At 45.2% G+C, this 15,741-nt stretch overlaps 4 protein-coding genes and 1 long non-coding RNA gene across 7 annotated transcripts; 4 read left to right on the plus strand and 1 right to left on the minus strand.

Moving 5' to 3' along the window:
• The first annotated feature begins 508 nt into the window (after positions 1-508).
• LOC115765843 (DNA-binding protein D-ETS-6) lies at positions 509-7,666 on the plus strand. Its single transcript, XM_030709569.1, has 3 exons — positions 509-1,500; positions 5,219-5,459; positions 6,378-7,666. The coding sequence occupies exons 1-3, from the start codon at positions 792-794 to the stop codon at positions 6,949-6,951; spliced, it is 1,524 nt and encodes a 507-aa protein (XP_030565429.1). The 5' UTR covers positions 509-791; the 3' UTR covers positions 6,952-7,666.
• Positions 7,667-7,780: 114 nt separating this feature from the next.
• LOC115765844 (neuronal acetylcholine receptor subunit alpha-2) lies at positions 7,781-10,556 on the minus strand. 2 transcript variants are annotated; one of them, XR_004018155.1, is made up of 5 exons: positions 9,848-10,556; positions 9,490-9,701; positions 8,803-9,433; positions 7,994-8,523; positions 7,781-7,848 (listed from the first exon to the last, which is right to left on the minus strand). XR_004018155.1 is itself a non-coding variant. In XM_030709570.1 (4 exons), exons 1-4 carry the CDS (start codon positions 9,936-9,938, stop codon positions 8,120-8,122), a joined length of 1,338 nt encoding a protein of 445 aa, XP_030565430.1. In that variant the 5' UTR covers positions 9,939-10,556; the 3' UTR covers positions 7,993-8,119. The 2 variants fall into 2 exon arrangements, 1 of the variants encoding a protein (XP_030565430.1); XM_030709570.1 differs by lacking the exon at positions 7,781-7,848 and having other exon boundaries at positions 7,993-8,523.
• Positions 7,847-8,224, plus strand: LOC115765846. Of its 2 annotated transcripts, none has more exons than XR_004018157.1 (3): positions 7,847-7,928; positions 8,041-8,081; positions 8,154-8,224. It is a non-coding gene; the product is annotated as an uncharacterized LOC115765846 (long non-coding RNA). The 2 variants fall into 2 exon arrangements; XR_004018156.1 differs by having other exon boundaries at positions 8,144-8,207.
• A 95-nt stretch (positions 10,557-10,651) lies between the features above and the next one.
• Positions 10,652-12,453, plus strand: LOC115765845 (minor histocompatibility antigen H13). Its single transcript, XM_030709571.1, has 3 exons — positions 10,652-10,978; positions 11,037-11,887; positions 11,951-12,453. The coding sequence occupies exons 1-3, from the start codon at positions 10,754-10,756 to the stop codon at positions 12,069-12,071; spliced, it is 1,197 nt and encodes a 398-aa protein (XP_030565431.1). The 5' UTR covers positions 10,652-10,753; the 3' UTR covers positions 12,072-12,453.
• Positions 12,454-12,727: 274 nt separating this feature from the next.
• On the plus strand, positions 12,728-13,907 carry LOC115765874 (SUMO-conjugating enzyme UBC9-B). Its single transcript, XM_030709613.1, has 2 exons — positions 12,728-12,858; positions 12,933-13,907. The coding sequence occupies exon 2, from the start codon at positions 13,036-13,038 to the stop codon at positions 13,513-13,515; it is 480 nt and encodes a 159-aa protein (XP_030565473.1). The 5' UTR covers positions 12,728-12,858; positions 12,933-13,035; the 3' UTR covers positions 13,516-13,907.
• Positions 13,908-15,741: the final 1,834 nt, after the last annotated feature.

A 15,741-nucleotide genomic window follows, 5' to 3' on the forward strand; every position in this document is an offset into this window, starting at 1 on the left:
GCTCAAGCTGTAGTTGAGAAACCTGTGCCTGGGGAACTCCATGACACGTTCTCCAAATTTGTTTGTTTGTCTCCGCTTTGCTTGCACTGCGAGTGACTCATCCGGCCGACGTCCACAACTAACGACGTCATATGCCGTCACTGAGCGAGATAACGGAGTGCGACAGCAGAGAGCTTTTGTATATATTTTTTTTTTTTTTGCATTTTCGCGATCCCCCTAGCGAATCGCATGCAAAAACCGGTTGGCCATGCGCGGCAGCCAGCTAATTGAGCAGCGGGCAGGCGCTTTTTTTTGTTTTCTTTTCTGTTTCTTTGAGAGAGCAGCAGCTGAGAGCGGCGAGCCGCGAGCGGGAGCGTGAGCGCGAGCTTTTTTGACGCGTTGATTTCGTCACGACTTTATCGTGGTTCAATTTTGCCGATCATTAACTTGTCATACGCGAACCTGTGCGGATGCTTGTTCCGTTCAGCGATTAAAGTTTGCACGTAACGGTTATTGCGATAGAATTTTCCACAGCGTTTTTCACTGTGCGAACTGGACTTTTATTCTAATTAAAAAATTTCCTAAGCACCTCGACTTAGGCGCGCGTGTTTGAAAAAAAATTATAAAATATATAATAGTGTGAATCACCGCGTCGTCGTTTTTTTGAATCCTAAATCCGTTTGCATGCGGACTTTGGCGCGTGTGTTTTTCCAGCATCATGATCAGCTCAAAGAAAATTGTGGTAAATACTGAAAACTGCAGCTGAGTTTGTGGCAGTATTCAAGTGCCTCAGTGTGTCGTCAGTTCCCCCTATGGCCATTTTGAGCAGTTGTTACCAAAGTGTTAAGCCCAGCCTAGCCATAGATAGGTGGCCAGTGCAGGTGTCGAGCTTTAATGCCATGCACCAAGATGCCCGACCCAAAGGTGTCGGTGCATCCCCCAAAGCGACAACGACAACAACTGCAGCAGCGACAGCGCTGGATGCTTCGCCGGCGGCGGAAGAGGCAGCTGCTCGTCCGCGACGACGTCGACGTCGCTGCAGCAGCAGCAGCAGTAGCAATACAAGCACATCCTCCGACTCGGACTCGGATACCAGCAGCTGCTCTAGCAGTGACAGCAGCAGCTCCAGCGGCGGCAGCTCCCGCCTGCCCGCGCCGCTGCAATTACCCCTGCCGCTGGCCGCCAGCAACTCCCCGCCGTCACCTATTCCAAACCGGGACTCGGACACGGACAGCGAGCCGGGCACGCCAGTGGTGGTGCCAGTGGATCCGCATGCCTGGACCACAGAGGACATTGCCAGCTGGGTGAAGTGGCTGACGCGCAAATTCAAAATCGAACCGGAACCGGACATCACCCGCTTTCCCAAAGATGGCAACGAGCTCTGCCAGCTGAGTCGCGCCGATTTCTGGGTCTGTGCCGGCTCCCGGCGCGGCGGCATACTCCTGGCCAAGCACTTCGCCTTCAGCCTGTACCATGCCACCGGCAGGGAGACGAGTCCCATGCTCAACGAGAACGAGCCAAGTAAGTAAAATGTCCTAATCTATGGCCACATAAATCTGATGTGTGCGTCCAGATTGAGAGCTGCTTGTAATTGGCAGCACGTCCTATTCCCAGCGGCACGTTTAAGGTCAAGCAATCAACGGTCCAGCTCTGCTCCTGGTCGAGTGTGTGTGTGTCCTTCTTTGTGGTCTCGTTCGGGCATCAATTGAATCCTTTCAACTTAATGGCAACTGATTAAGATTTGAAGGCGCCGATAGCAACGTTACTTATGTCTTGCATTGATTGTTTTCCACACCCCCCACCCCCCACCCCCAACCCAAATAAATGCCCTGCTATTGATAAGGGCGTCAAATTAATGGCGGGTGGGTGTGTGGCATGTGGGGCAGCCCGTGTGTAGACAAAGCCAAATCCACCTTCGACTCTTTCTATATACTATTCAATTATAGCCACTAGGCACTACAGTGATCCCTCGCTAATTAGAACTTCGATTTTGGAACTAACCAAAAAAGTATCCCTATTTCTTTTACATTTTAACACGTATCCAAGTTTCTTTATTTGTTTATTGTTGCAAAGGTTTTGCCATTTTCTTTATTAGTAGAAAGAATATATATAAGATATATATCCCTGAGCACAACGATATCGATACAGCTTTGTACCTTTCTCTGTAAATTTCTTAACAAATTGGGCTCTCAGTTTGTGAAAAGTTAGGATCCTGGTCGAAATCTCAGAAATATATTGTGTGATTATTCTATACCATATATAAACAGTCTAAATCTAAATCTCCAAAAGAGGGTCGATCCAGCTAGTCCTCTACGAATTTATTATTAATAGTTATAATGCAAAAAATAATAATAATAATAACAAACTGTTTAAGCAATAAAATCTCTTCCGTAAATTGGAGTTTTGCGCAAATTAAAATCAGCTCTGCAAATGAAGCGTTCCAATTAGCGAGTGACCACTGTACTGACTATATAAACAGTTACCTGTTCTCGCGGCATCCTTGAGTGGCTTTTACAACATTTTCGCCCCATAAACGTAAATCGCTTGCAAAACGCCTTCGCGGCGCGGCGCAAAGTATGCAACACTTTTTTCCGCTCAACTCGACAGTTATTAAGTTTGTGGTCGTGTAGAGGGAGGGATGTGTGTGTGGGGGTATGTGTGTGTGTGGGTTTCAAGTGATGAACTTAATAATAAACGATGTAAATATGATAATTTCTCACAGGATGTGGCATCTAATAATAAAATCAAAATAATCCCCAGCAAGCGCCAAAAGTCGCAAAGTCAGAAAAGTCACAAAAGCCAGCAGCGAGAGAGAGGAGTCCACAACTGACAACAGCTCCGCGGGCGTTCAGCCTGGGGAGCAGGAGCAGGGGGAGGGGGGCGGACGGGCGGTCTTTGGAGCTGAGTTTGGGCGCACAGGAAAATATTCAATTCGTTGCATCCTTCCTGAGATTTGGCCGCTTCGCCTGGCGTATATGTTAAGGAGCGACTGCCGCCAATTTAATTGATTTGTTTTTTATGCCAAAGAGGATTACATGTTGTCGTGCCAGAGCTTATAGCTGCCCCCACCCCCCAGCCACGCCCACAGCCGCCCTCGCCGAGGGTTGAGTGGCTGCACGTGGCCCTTTGTGAATCTGTGTGACTTTGCGACTTTTGGCCTGGTCGCCGAGGCCCAGTGCTTACCACCAGCTGCGCAGGTGAGCTGCGCCTCGGCCACGTTCGTATACGTATATGTGTGTGTGTGTGTGTGTGTACGCTATCTATATGTAGAGCTGTTGATAAGGCGCATAGTTGACTGGGCGCCGCTTTGTTTGGCATCAGTTGCCACATGGAGTTAGCCCGAAACAGTTCGTACATTTTACACCGTGGCGCCCAGAAAACAAACATAAATATAAATATAAATAAATATTTTTATAATTTTTATGGCGAATTAACACTAAGTGACCCGGTTGAAGGCAAAGCACATCGATTGTTAATTTTCTTGCCATATACAAATACGCGCAACAAGGCCATTTTTGGCATAAAATTTAAATTAAACACTCGCCTATTCCGGGAATATGTCGCTTTGAGGCAGCATCTTCTGTGATTACACGTCGATCCCGTCGCGCCATGAGCGTAAGCGTTGATGTCGGCGTCATGTGGCGCCTCTCGGAGGATTTGAACCGGCGCTTCGGCCTGCGCATGCAGACCGCGCCGACGGCAACACATCATCCGCTCAATCCGCATCACACGGCCGTGCATCACTATCACCATCAGCACCATCATCATACCGGACATGCTGGACACGCGGCTGGCCATGCCGCACACACGCACACCTCCATGATCTTCAATGGTAAAGCATTCGGCATTTCCGGCATAGGCATAGAAATGCCTGAGCTCAATAGAAGAAGTGCCAGCAAATTCCTAACTCTAGCGATCTTGCGCTGTCTCTCTCTATCTAGCGCAGCTCCTCTCTCTCTCTCCCTCTCTCTCTCTCTCTCTCTCTCTGTCTCTGTCGCTGTCTTCGCCTCTCTTGACCAATGAGTCACCGGGGACTATGTTGTTTTCGTGACTGCAGCCGACAATATTTTTGTAGGGGGAATTTTTTAAATACTCTGTAGCCATCAAATATGGTCCATCCATGTGCATGATGCAGTTGGGCAATTGTGCAAATCATATATAATCTTGATCAGCCAGAACAGTCGAGGCGATTCACATTTCAATAATCTAGCTCTAGAAGAGCTAATCTCTGATATACCATGTGCAGAAAAAACTCATCTATTTTTTTTCATAACTTTTCCTTTCGAACTTTTGCTCAAAATCGATAAATATCGATACTCTTGATCAGCTAGAACAGACTATCCAGCCCTCTTCTGCTTATAATATACTAGAAATAATATTTCTAATTTCAGTTATTTATAAGAGCTTATATAGTCTCTCGTATATCATGTGCTTACTTTTGCTAAAAATCGATAAATATCGATACTCAGCCCAGGTCAGTTGTGCCTATGTTGCGGACTATTTGCGACCTCAATATTTTACTTAAGATTCTCTCATAAACCTATCTAGAACCATACGCTGAGTTCTGAGTTCCTTGCCTCACTCCCCACTCCCATCAAAAATAAAGAGATGTTATTCTACACACACACACACTTTTGAGTGTTACCTTTAAGCCCTTCAAGTTTTATAATGTTCGAAGAATAAACAAAGAAGTTATATGAGAATAGAAGAAAGCACAGCCACAAGCTAAGGGAAGGAAGCAGCACAGTGTATATAGGGTTTTCTTTTGGACATATATGTTATATGCTGGGTATCTCCTAGTCGGTCAGCTGTTCCAGACTGAAGCACTCTGCCTAGTGCAGCCTTGAAGTCGACGGCACTTGGACACCTGCTGGAGAGACCCTGGTCTAGGCACGTCTTTTAATTGCGGGAATATCCCAAGTTCTTTTTGCCATATTCTCGCTCCGAGGATTTATGTGCGCTTGTTGTGCTTGACTTTCCGTGGAATCTGGTCGGCGGCTTATCGACTTTCATTTGGTTTGCTTGCCACGTTACCAACGCCCCTTCCCCCTCCCCAACTCCCCCTCACTTCGTTGCAGCCATTGACCAGAAAATCTCGTTTTAATACGAGTTCATGTGTCGCTCTCTCTCCATCTACTCACGCGCTCTCTCAAGTGGGTGTGTGTGTGTGTGCTTGAGTGTGCTTGTGTGTGTGTATCTGTTAGTTGATTTGTCTGTTTGTCTCTGTTGCTTCTTTTAGATCCGTATCAGCTGCTGAACGCTGCCTCGCACCGATTGGTCGCCCAGGGCTCGGGCGGCCAGATACAGCTGTGGCAATTTCTGTTGGAGCTGCTCGCTGATTCGTCGAACGCCAACTGCATCAGCTGGGAGGGCCAATCGGGCGAATTCCGGCTCATCGATCCGGACGAGGTGGCCAAGCGCTGGGGCGAACGCAAGGCCAAGCCAAACATGAACTACGACAAGCTGAGCAGAGCTCTACGGTGAGTAGCAAATGGACCCAACACACAACTGGAGCACTAATTCCGACGCTCTGACTCATCCCCAAGCCCAAGCCAGACAAACTAGTTAGCTATATGCTGATATCAATGAGAGTAGGTAGAACAGTTTGTGTGTAAATGTAGAAGGTAGCATATACGACCCTAGAGACTAGAGATTTTATTGAGCAATATCCGATCCAGCCATGTCCGTATATCCATCCCTCAGCCTGTTCCTCTGTTTGACCTCTTGGATCTCGCCAAGCTAAAAAGCTAGAGAGTGAAATCATAGGTAAGATATGCTCGTCTTTCTTCCACAGCTCCAGCTCATCATTGTATATTCTATATCTCCTTCTAATTTCATAAAATCGATTAATATCGATTTTGATTCTTTGCAGCCTAAGTCAGAGATTATAAGAGGCAGGGAAAACACAACTAAACAGAAAACATGAAACTTAAAGAAAATGTAAATTAATTCGTTTTTAGGAAAGAATTCTTTAAGCTTATGTTTATTTATTGGCAGAAAAATCGAAATGCATTTCAGTTGGAAGATTGTTTTAAAGCTTTAATGATGCCGTCTTTATTCAGAGAGTTAAACAAATCTTGTTTTTATAGCTAGAGCCTTGTGCCTGGGTATACACGTAAATAATGCTTCCGTATTCAATTCCTGAAAATTTCATAAAGATTGAACTTGAAAGAGCCGAGTTATTCAAGGATGAATTTAACCAAGTGTAGAGTAGGGAAGGTCAGAGGAAGAGGTTTTTGCAAGCATAGAAGAAAGTTGGAACGTATGTTAAGGCAGCTTGGAGCTGGAAGCAGGGTATCTGCTAGTCGTGCACTCCCGACTAGCGCACTTTTACTTGCTGTCTTTCTTTAAATTTATCTTTCTTTGTTTTTACTTATTTTTTTAATATTTATTTTTAGCTACTACTACGACAAGAATATCATGACCAAGGTGCATGGCAAGCGTTATGCGTACAAATTCGATTTTCACGGCCTGATGGCCGCTTGCCAGGCACAGGCGCAGGGCTGTGATCCGGCCAGCAGCATGATTAGTTCCTACAAGCATCATCATCATCATCATCATCATGCCGCCGCTGGCGGTGGCCCACATGCGCTGTCCACGCAGCATTTGCCGCATCATTTGGCGCATCATTCCCATCATGGCCATCATTCGCATGTGCATCCGCATCAGCTGCTGCATCCACATGCCGCCGCCGCCGCCGCCACAGCAGCGGCAGGAGCCGCATCGGAGCTCACATCGCCGGCATCGACCTGCTCCAGTCTGGGCTTTCCCTCGCCCTCGACAGCCTCCTCGTTGCCCTCGCCGGGACAAGTGTCGTCGGCGTTTGCCGGACCCGGCGCCTATGCAAGCGTCCCAGCCGCCGCCGGCGCGAGCTCCAGCCAGTCGTCAGATCCAAGGACCTCCAGCACGTCCGGCACAGCCGCCGCGATGACCTATGAGCAGCGCACCCCGCCCAGCAGTGCATTTAATTGAAATGGCAACCCCAATTTGTCCCGGAGGGTTGCTTGTGAGGAGGCGGGGGGCTGGGCTTGCGCAAGGGCCGCCCGCTGCGCACACTAGCCGTGTCTCCGTCTCGCTCTCCGGCCGCGACCAACCCGGTCCGGGCACTTGGGTCAAACTGTAAAAAGGTAATTTCGCCTAATGCCAGCTACTTTTGTTTTAATTGCGTAATTTCTCGTATGTGATAAACATGGAGCAATGCAGCGGGCAGCATTGCCAATAAACAAAAGCAAGAAGAAGCAATACAAGTAGAAGGTATCCGGGAACTAACCCGAGGGGGGCTCTAATTTGTTACAACGTCTGTTAAATTTTGCTTTTAAGCCTACATAATTTACTTTTAATGCGTGCGTCTATGTAAATAGAGCTTGCAAAAACGTACTTAATTCTAAGTTCACATTCAAATTGGACGTGAACAAAACAAAACGCAAAAAATACACATATAGAAATTAATATACACTCCGAGAAAAAAAAAACAGTTATTTCTCAAATTTCCTTAACTGCGAACCAGGGCTGCAAGCGTAAGCAAATCGTTTTGCTAGTTCGGTTCACAGTTCGCGGCAATGCCTCGCACAAGGCTATGATTCGTGAACCTGGCTTACCGTGAACTGAAACCACTTTGAGATTCAATTGAACAATTAAGTGTTATACAATTACATATTTTTAATTAGCACGAAATAGTTGGCTTAACTGAACTCACAAATTACCTAAATATGCAATTGTATTTACAAATATTATTGCAAAGGAAGAAAATGTACAAAACTTTGCCAGCTTCAAATTTAATTTTGACTTTGATTTGTTTAACGATTCCGGTTTGAGGTTAGGTTCATTGACTAGCATTCCTTTTTGCTTTTGAAATTTTGATGTGCAACCCTGAAAAAAAGGTTTTTTATTCGGCAGTTTTTCGTTTTATTCATAAACTCTTTATTAAGAGGACGCAACGCTTATTTTAGGTAAGCATTACTTTAAAACTTATATATAAATAGTTTATTTTATATAGTTTCTTTTATATATTTACGTTTTTATGGTACGTTCTGATTTGGCATTAATTTTGACGCAATTAAGCTTGATTCGAGAAGGTGCTTACAAATGTTAAGAACAAAACGGTATGTATTTAATAAAATTCGATGGAGTACACATAATATTAGATGGCATAAACGATGGCCAGCACAATATAGACCAGGCTGAAGCCAATGAAACATAGTCGATCCACGGCGGTGGCCAGCAGCACCCAGTCGAACTGAAGGGCGCGCGCCGACGGCGCTTCGCTGGGATTGATGTCCAACGGACTGGTCATCAGATCATCGGCATTATCATACACGTGCTCATCCAGTTCCTTGGCAATGCCATTGCCCTGCTGCGAGGCGGGCAACTCAGTCACGTTGATGAACTGCGAGAGCAGCAGCCAGTTGCCCAATTTGCCGTGCAGCAGCCGCTTCACAAAGTCCGGCACGCGGCGCTTGTGCTGGGCCGTGGCCAGGTAGAGCACCACGACCTCAATAACAGTGGATATGCTAAGCAGCAGCAGGCTGGCGCTGTAGAAGACGACTAAAAAAAAAACAGAATAAGTGGCTCAGCAATATGTTTGGATAATAGAGAACTGTCTCAAGTTAACCAACACGCGCCTCGAATTCTCGTAAGTTTCGGCTCGAGCTGTTCCGAGTTGCACACGGTTGAAAAAATAGGCTTGAGCTGATCGAACTCGCCGCAAAGTCGACCACTTCTTTTGTGTTCGAACCGGTGAGCTCGAACATGCTGTGGCTGACTCGAGCAGGTTGAGCTCGAGCCGAATTCGAAGTAAGTGAATGTGGCGTAAAGCAAACTCACCCACGAGCGGCGTATTCCCGGCCAGCACCGGCAGCAGCTGGGCAAAGTACATGAGAAAGCCGGCAATCAATAGGATAAGTATGCCATTGAGCATTATCTTCTCGCCCATCTGTGGCGGCAGCCAGAAGGTGGCCAGCGCCAGAAGCACAATGCACGTGGCTGGCGTATAGATGACGGCCGTGTACATAGAGGAGCGTCGCTGCGCCGTAAATATGAACTCCACATAGCTATAATAGTCCTGATGCACAAACTGTGTCCAGCCACTAACAATTTGCCACTCCGTGGACTGCACCAGCTCCTCATAGTCGAGCGCATTCTTGTTATGCGCATTATATTCTGCCTGAAGGTGGCTCAGCGACCAGGTGCCAATCTTCAGCTTGCACGTCTGCTCATCGTATGGCCAATTAATCATATTCAGATTGCAATAGGCCGTATAGACAGCCGGCGGTACCCAGAGGAAGCTGCCATCGTTGGACAGTATCACCTGGGTGCTAACCAGATAGTTGACCTCATCGGCGGCGGCATTGAAGAGCGTTATCTGCGGCTTCCACACCTTATGGTCCGGTATATGCAGCTTGGTAATGTTGTCGTACTGCAGTATATTCCAGGAGCGGTCATCATCCTGCCAGCGCTGTAATTGAAACCAACTGAATAAACATGTTTCTTTGTTTTGCATTCTTCACTCACGACGCTCAGCCAGCAGTGGAGCGTGATCTTGCCGTTCAGCTCATCGATATCTATATAGTTCACCGAGAGGCCCAGACTTATGTTTGTCGGCCTGCCCTGCATAGTGGGCTCGGCGTTCACGTCGTAGTTGATGAACAGATTCATCTGCAGCCGATCGAGTGCACTGATATTGGCCGCCTTCGAGCCGCTTCCCTCTGCGTCATCCTTTTGGGCTGTTCCGAAGGAGCATGTGATTAAATTTAAAGAAATAGTTGATAGTTCGATTTAGGTTGAGGCTCGGTTCGTACCCCATTAATTTTTAAAATGCAAATTAAACAATTGTTTTTGCAGCCTTACTATGTATACTTATTGGACTTACAACTGGCGCTTGGCACGGAAACGAGCAGGAATACCAGCAAGATCGTCAGCAGCCCACGACCGGAAATCAATGTCTTTATCTTGGTCGACATTGTTATTTCTCAAGTTCAGAGTGTGCGTTTTTTTTTTTGTTTTTGGCTTAAGAATTTCAGTTATTCTAATTTAATGTGCGCCCATCGGTCTCTGGATAACGACTGAGCATCGACTCCAGAGCCAGCCGAGGGTTTCGCACATGGCTGCAGCCAGTGATAAAGCAAGCCTCGTCGCTGGCATCGACAGTTGTGGCGAGCGGTAGTATATAAGATAACACAAGCGCTTACTTATGCAGTCAACTGTATGTAGCCAGCGTACGTACAGTGGATGTCGCAGACGCCCACACAAAATACTTGGCGACTAGCAATTCAATTGGATTCGTACATTCCAGCTCCTTCCAATCAGAGAAATTCAAATCACAACGGTTTATCATTGGTGTTAACAGTGTGATAAGAAGCTGCACAGTGCCATTTTGAGTTTAACAGCACTAGTTAACATTTCAAAAACATAATTTTCCCCATGAACATTTCGCGCATGTAAGTTAAACCAAAATGCATATCTATTTGCTGAGGCAGTATATTATAAGAGAAGAAATTTAAGTCTATGAATTTCGCTTAATATTAAAAAAAATGCAACTAGCTTATGTTAAACAATAAGTATCCGAAACGATAAATCGGCATGTTATCGGCCGTCTCTAGCGTTGACGTGTGCGTCGTTTGCACTTATTGTTGTTGTTGTTGTTGTTGTTGTGTGGCTGCGTGTCACAATTGTTACCCCTAAAACCGCGAGCCAAACGATTTTTGTTAGAAATCGTCAACGGCAACTAAAATATAGAGTTAAAGTTAACTGAGACAGGCAACGCATAACAACAAACATGGCGGAGGAAGTCATCGGCAGCGTTAAGAATGCAATCAAGGGCATATTGGAGAATGTGAATGGAAATGCGAACGCGAATGCAAAAAATGAATCCATCACAAACGAAAAGAAGCCATCGACGCCGGAAGGCATCGCCGTGGCGTATGGCAGCCTGGTCATAATGGCCATGTTGCCCATCATTTTCGGCTCCATACGCTCGGTTAAGTTGCATAAACTGAAAAAGGTGAGTACCTTTTGTTATGTCCCCGCCGATGGCTTTCACATTATGACTTTCTCCACAGTCGACGGGCGAGAAGGCAGACACAATGACCAAAAAGGATGCCATGTACTTTCCACTGATCGCTTCTGTGGCGCTGTTCGGCCTGTACATGTTCTTCCAGATCTTTCAGAAGGTGCACATCAACTTGTTGCTAACCGGCTACTTCTTTGTGCTGGGCGTCATCGCGCTGGCCCATCTGCTTAGTCCGGTGATCAATTCGCTGATGCCGGCCGCCGTGCCAAAAGTACCATTCCATATACACTTCACCAAGGGTGAGGGTAAACACAAGGAGGACATCATCAACTACAAATTCTCCACGCATGACATTGTCTGCCTGATCATCTCGTCGATCATCGGCGTCTGGTATCTGCTGAAGAAGCACTGGATCGCCAACAACATGTTCGGTCTGGCGTTTGCCATCAACGGAGTCGAGATGCTGCATTTGAATAACTTTGTTACCGGTGTCATACTGCTGAGTGGACTGTTCTTCTATGACATCTTCTGGGTGTTTGGCACCAATGTCATGGTCACTGTGGCCAAGAGCTTTGAGGCGCCCATCAAGCTAGTCTTTCCCCAGGACATACTCGACAACGGCCTCAACGCCTCGAACTTTGCCATGCTCGGCCTGGGCGACATTGTTATTCCCGGCATCTTTATTGCCCTGCTGCTGCGATTCGATGACAGCAAAAAGCGCAAGACGCGCATCTACTTCTACTCCACGTTAGCTGCCTATTTCATGGGTCTAATGGCCACGATATTCGTGATGCACGTCTTCAAGCATGCACAGCCGGCGCTGCTCTATCTGGTGCCCGCCTGCATGGGCACGCCCCTGCTGGTGGCCCTGATCCGCGGCGAGCTGAAGGTGCTCTTTGCGTGAGTCCTGCCCTCGCCTCGATTATTCAAAGAGATTAACATGGTTTATTCGTTTGCCCACAGCTATGAAGATCATCCCGAAGAGAAGCCTGAGAAGAAGGAGAAAAAGGAGAAGGATGAGAGTGGCAGCAACAGCGGCAGCAGCAGCAGCAGCAAGAAAAAGGACTCCAAGAAGGCCAAATAATTCATTTAATGAATTCCAAGCGCCGTTTCCACCAGCAAGCAGCAGCAGCCCGCGTACAAGTCTTCTATTTTTGGCTAGTAACAAGTAATAAGCACTACATTTTATTAATTTTTATTTTGCGTTTTGTTTTCTTTCTTAAATTAGCTTCCATTTATGCTTAATGCAATTTACTGCAATCAATCTATAAAAGACGATTTTGACTATTAGAAAGTTAGGCATGTTCCTTCTTTCTGTTCGATTAGGTTTTATTAATAAGAGATCAGTTTTCGCAAATCCAATCTTTTTATATCAAATACCAAAATCAAAAGTCCATAATTCTATTTAAATGAACTGTAACAAAATTACATCTAAGAACAATAACAATAAATTGAAATATTCCGAATACTTAATCGATGGGGCATCCGGAGGAAATATCCGTTGTGCCAATATCGATAATTAATTAGCACGTAGTGTGACCGAGCTCAATTAATTAAATAAGGCGTACATTTTAAATCGAGACAAATCGCAATTATTTATACTTAAATAACGATATGTAAAATTTGATGAAAACTAATTTCTCTGTTAGCAGCTTTCTTTAGTATTTTGTGGTATATTTATGGATACTTGATTTGGCCACACTGTTTCCGAGAGTGGCGCGTATCGATATATCGATATTTTCTGCCATCCCTAATGCAAGCCGAAGCCGTCAAATTGCGCTAATTTTGTGTAAAAAATTTTCAAGTTTGGTGGAAAAACTACAAAATTGAAAGTTATTTTAGCTGTCCAAGGCAGCAAACGCAACACCAAGGTATGTACTCGCATTGAAATGCATGGGTTTGCATTATTTTAGCGTTATAGCGAGCATATTTTTTTTCCGTTCAGACGCAAGCAGCGTGTACAGCGTAGGTAGAAGCAGAGAGACAAAACGGAGAAACGGCAATAGTTTTCACAAAAGCAAAAAGCAACAAAAGGTGCAAAACACAAAATGTCTGGCATTGCTATAACACGTTTGGGCGAGGAGCGTAAGGCATGGCGAAAGGATCATCCGTTTGGGTTTGTGGCACGACCTGCCAAGAATCCCGATGGTACACTGAACCTCATGATTTGGGAGTGCGCCATTCCCGGCAAGAAATCGACACCCTGGGAGGGTGGCCTCTACAAGCTGCGCATGATCTTCAAGGATGATTATCCAACCTCGCCACCGAAATGCAAATTCGAACCGCCGCTATTCCATCCCAATGTCTATCCGTCGGGCACCGTCTGCCTGTCGCTGCTTGACGAGGAAAAGGATTGGCGTCCAGCCATTACCATCAAACAGATTCTGCTGGGCATACAGGATTTGCTTAACGAGCCCAATATCAAGGATCCTGCCCAAGCAGAGGCGTACACCATCTACTGTCAGAACCGGTTGGAGTACGAGAAGCGTGTCCGTGCCCAGGCCCGCGCCATGGCTGCCACCGAATAGAGTTAAAATAAGCAGGCAGCAGCAAATACCGCTACTCTCCATGAAAGCACACACACACACACACCGACACAAACACACACACATTCAAATCAACCTTTTCAATGGGCAGACAGTCAAGTGATCATCCAACACACACACACACACAAACACGAACACACATAAACATTTAGGAAGGAGGCGTTTTCGGGAATGCCTCTTCTAATTACAAGAAAACATTTTAATAATTCTTAAGTTGATTTAAAATGATAAAAAGAAAAGAGAAAACAAAACAAAAGAAACAATATGAAGAATTCGGTTTGCACCAATTATAAATTATATATATACATATAAATTACTTACACTTAACAATTACATCATGTAGAATTCCTTATTTCACAGCACTGTAATTTTCGCATTAATTGTGTTTCAATAAATTTATATGATATATGTATGTAATAATGTAAGTTCGCTTAAGCATATATATTGTATGTATATATTTTCACATTTGTCTTATACACAGCGGATGACGTCATCGCCCGCTTACGTGGCATATTGCCATGGCTTTCGGTTCTCGCTGAGTTTTTTTTTTGACTGCATTCAAAACGAAAAATATTTAAGCACACGCTTTTATCGGGGAGAGAGGTGAGTGTTTGTTATTTAAAGTAAATTAATTAAAATTTGTATTGCCATTAAATTTATTATTGGCAGCCCAAAAAGTAGGCAACGAAAATGTTCATTTTCGGCCAACTTTGTGATTGCGTTCTATATAGAAAAATCGCTATAACTCGGCCATATGCTTGCAGATTTTCAAAGGACATGGTGCGTTAGGATCGTAAGGACCCCCCACATCGTTCTGCATCAAAATATTAGGGGGTCGTCTAAGAATCCAGCACTTGGTGAAAATTTCAGCCGAAAATTGCTCGGAAATGAGGTGAAAACAGAAAATCCTTAATATTTCGGAAAATACAAGGACGATCTTGATGTCCTTTGGCCAGTTGGTGTGTATGGTCAATACAATTTGTTTGCCACAGGACTCGTCAGGATACGACAGGATATGGCGGAGTTATGGCCTATTTTCTCTTGCAAAAATTGTCCTTAAAACTTTGCCATTTGAAGGACTTTCGTCCTTTTTGTTGTATTTTCTTAAATGGGAGGCCGAGCACTATCTACAGTTCAAAGGACATCCCGATAGTCCTTCAAATGGCGAAGTTAGACCCGAATTTTTCGATTTTGGCCACTTTTGCGACTTACCCCCTATGAAATATTTTGGTAAAATTTTTTGTCGAATCTTGGAAATCCTTGAATGCCAATCGATAGTCCTGTTCCCCACGAGTTCAAAAAGGTATATCCTTCCGAGATCCTAAAGGATTTGGCCGAGTTATGGGTAATTAAAAAATGTCCGTTTTAGTAAATAAGGCATATCTCGGAAAGTAGAAGGACGATTTTGATGTCCTTTGGACAGTTTATAGCTGTGATCAATACGAGTTGTTTGATACAGGACTCGTCAGGATACACAAGGATACGGCTGAGCTATGGCCTTTCTAATATTGAAAAGAAATGTCCTTATATCCCGGCTCTTAGGAGGACTTTCGTCCTTTTCTTTGTATATTCTGAATTGGCAGGATAAGCACATTTTGCTACCCGAAGGACATTCGCATAGTTCTTTAATTGCCCGAGTTATCGCCGATTTTGTGATCATGTCATTTTTAGTTTTGGAACGTCATATCTCCCCGCGGGAGCTATGTCGTTTTGGAACGTCATATCTCCCCGCGGGAGCTATGTCGTTTTGGAACGTCATATCTCCCCGCGGGAGCTATGTCGTTTTGGAACGTCATATCTCCCCGCGGGAGCTATGTCGTTTTGGAACGTCATATCTCCCCGCGGGAGCTATGTCGTTTTGGAACGTCATATCTCCCGCGGAGCTCAATCCCATGGACAACATATAATCAGCAAATGATCGATACTCTTGGTACCTAGTTGACTAACATATCCTTGGTTCCATATCATGGATATAGTCCTAGCGAACCTAAAGGACCGAGTTCTCGCATAATGCGCGAAAACAGGGTCCAAAAATATGTATGCTTTTGTATTACAGCCGCCCCCAGCAGCAGCCCCGCCCCCTGGATGGTTTCTAGTTGACTAACATATCCTTGGTTATGCCATGCCATTGATATAGTCCTTGGAAACCTAAAGGATCAGATCCCTGCAAAATGTGCATTGAAATGGTCCAAAAACATGTATGATTTT

Source organism: Drosophila novamexicana, unplaced genomic scaffold (genome assembly GCF_003285875.2).
Source record: "Drosophila novamexicana strain 15010-1031.04,08,12 unplaced genomic scaffold, DnovRS2.1 tig00001059-arrow-arrow-pilon, whole genome shotgun sequence".
Taxonomy (NCBI): Eukaryota; Metazoa; Arthropoda; class Insecta; order Diptera; family Drosophilidae; genus Drosophila; species Drosophila novamexicana.

Bases quoted from the DNA above. Each gene is read 5' to 3' on its own strand.
- LOC115765874 (XM_030709613.1), top strand. From the start codon at position 13,036: ATGTCTGGCATTGCTATAACACGTTTGGGCGAGGAGCGTAAGGCATGG.
- LOC115765844 (XM_030709570.1), bottom strand. From the start codon at position 9,938: ATGTCGACCAAGATAAAGACATTGATTTCCGGTCGTGGGCTGCTGACG. The intron at 9,434-9,489 runs GTGAGTGAAGAA...TTTCAATTACAG, and splicing joins TCCACTGCTGGCTGAGCGTC to CGCTGGCAGGATGATGACCG. The intron at 8,524-8,802 runs GTGAGTTTGCTT...TTTTTTTTTTAG, and splicing joins CGGGAATACGCCGCTCGTGG to TCGTCTTCTACAGCGCCAGC.
- LOC115765843 (XM_030709569.1), top strand. From the start codon at position 792: ATGGCCATTTTGAGCAGTTGTTACCAAAGTGTTAAGCCCAGCCTAGCC. The intron at 1,501-5,218 runs GTAAGTAAAATG...TGCTTCTTTTAG, and splicing joins GCTCAACGAGAACGAGCCAA to ATCCGTATCAGCTGCTGAAC. The intron at 5,460-6,377 runs GTGAGTAGCAAA...ATTTATTTTTAG, and splicing joins AAGCTGAGCAGAGCTCTACG to CTACTACTACGACAAGAATA.
- LOC115765845 (XM_030709571.1), top strand. From the start codon at position 10,754: ATGGCGGAGGAAGTCATCGGCAGCGTTAAGAATGCAATCAAGGGCATA. The intron at 10,979-11,036 runs GTGAGTACCTTT...CTTTCTCCACAG, and splicing joins AGTTGCATAAACTGAAAAAG to TCGACGGGCGAGAAGGCAGA. The intron at 11,888-11,950 runs GTGAGTCCTGCC...GTTTGCCCACAG, and splicing joins GAGCTGAAGGTGCTCTTTGC to CTATGAAGATCATCCCGAAG.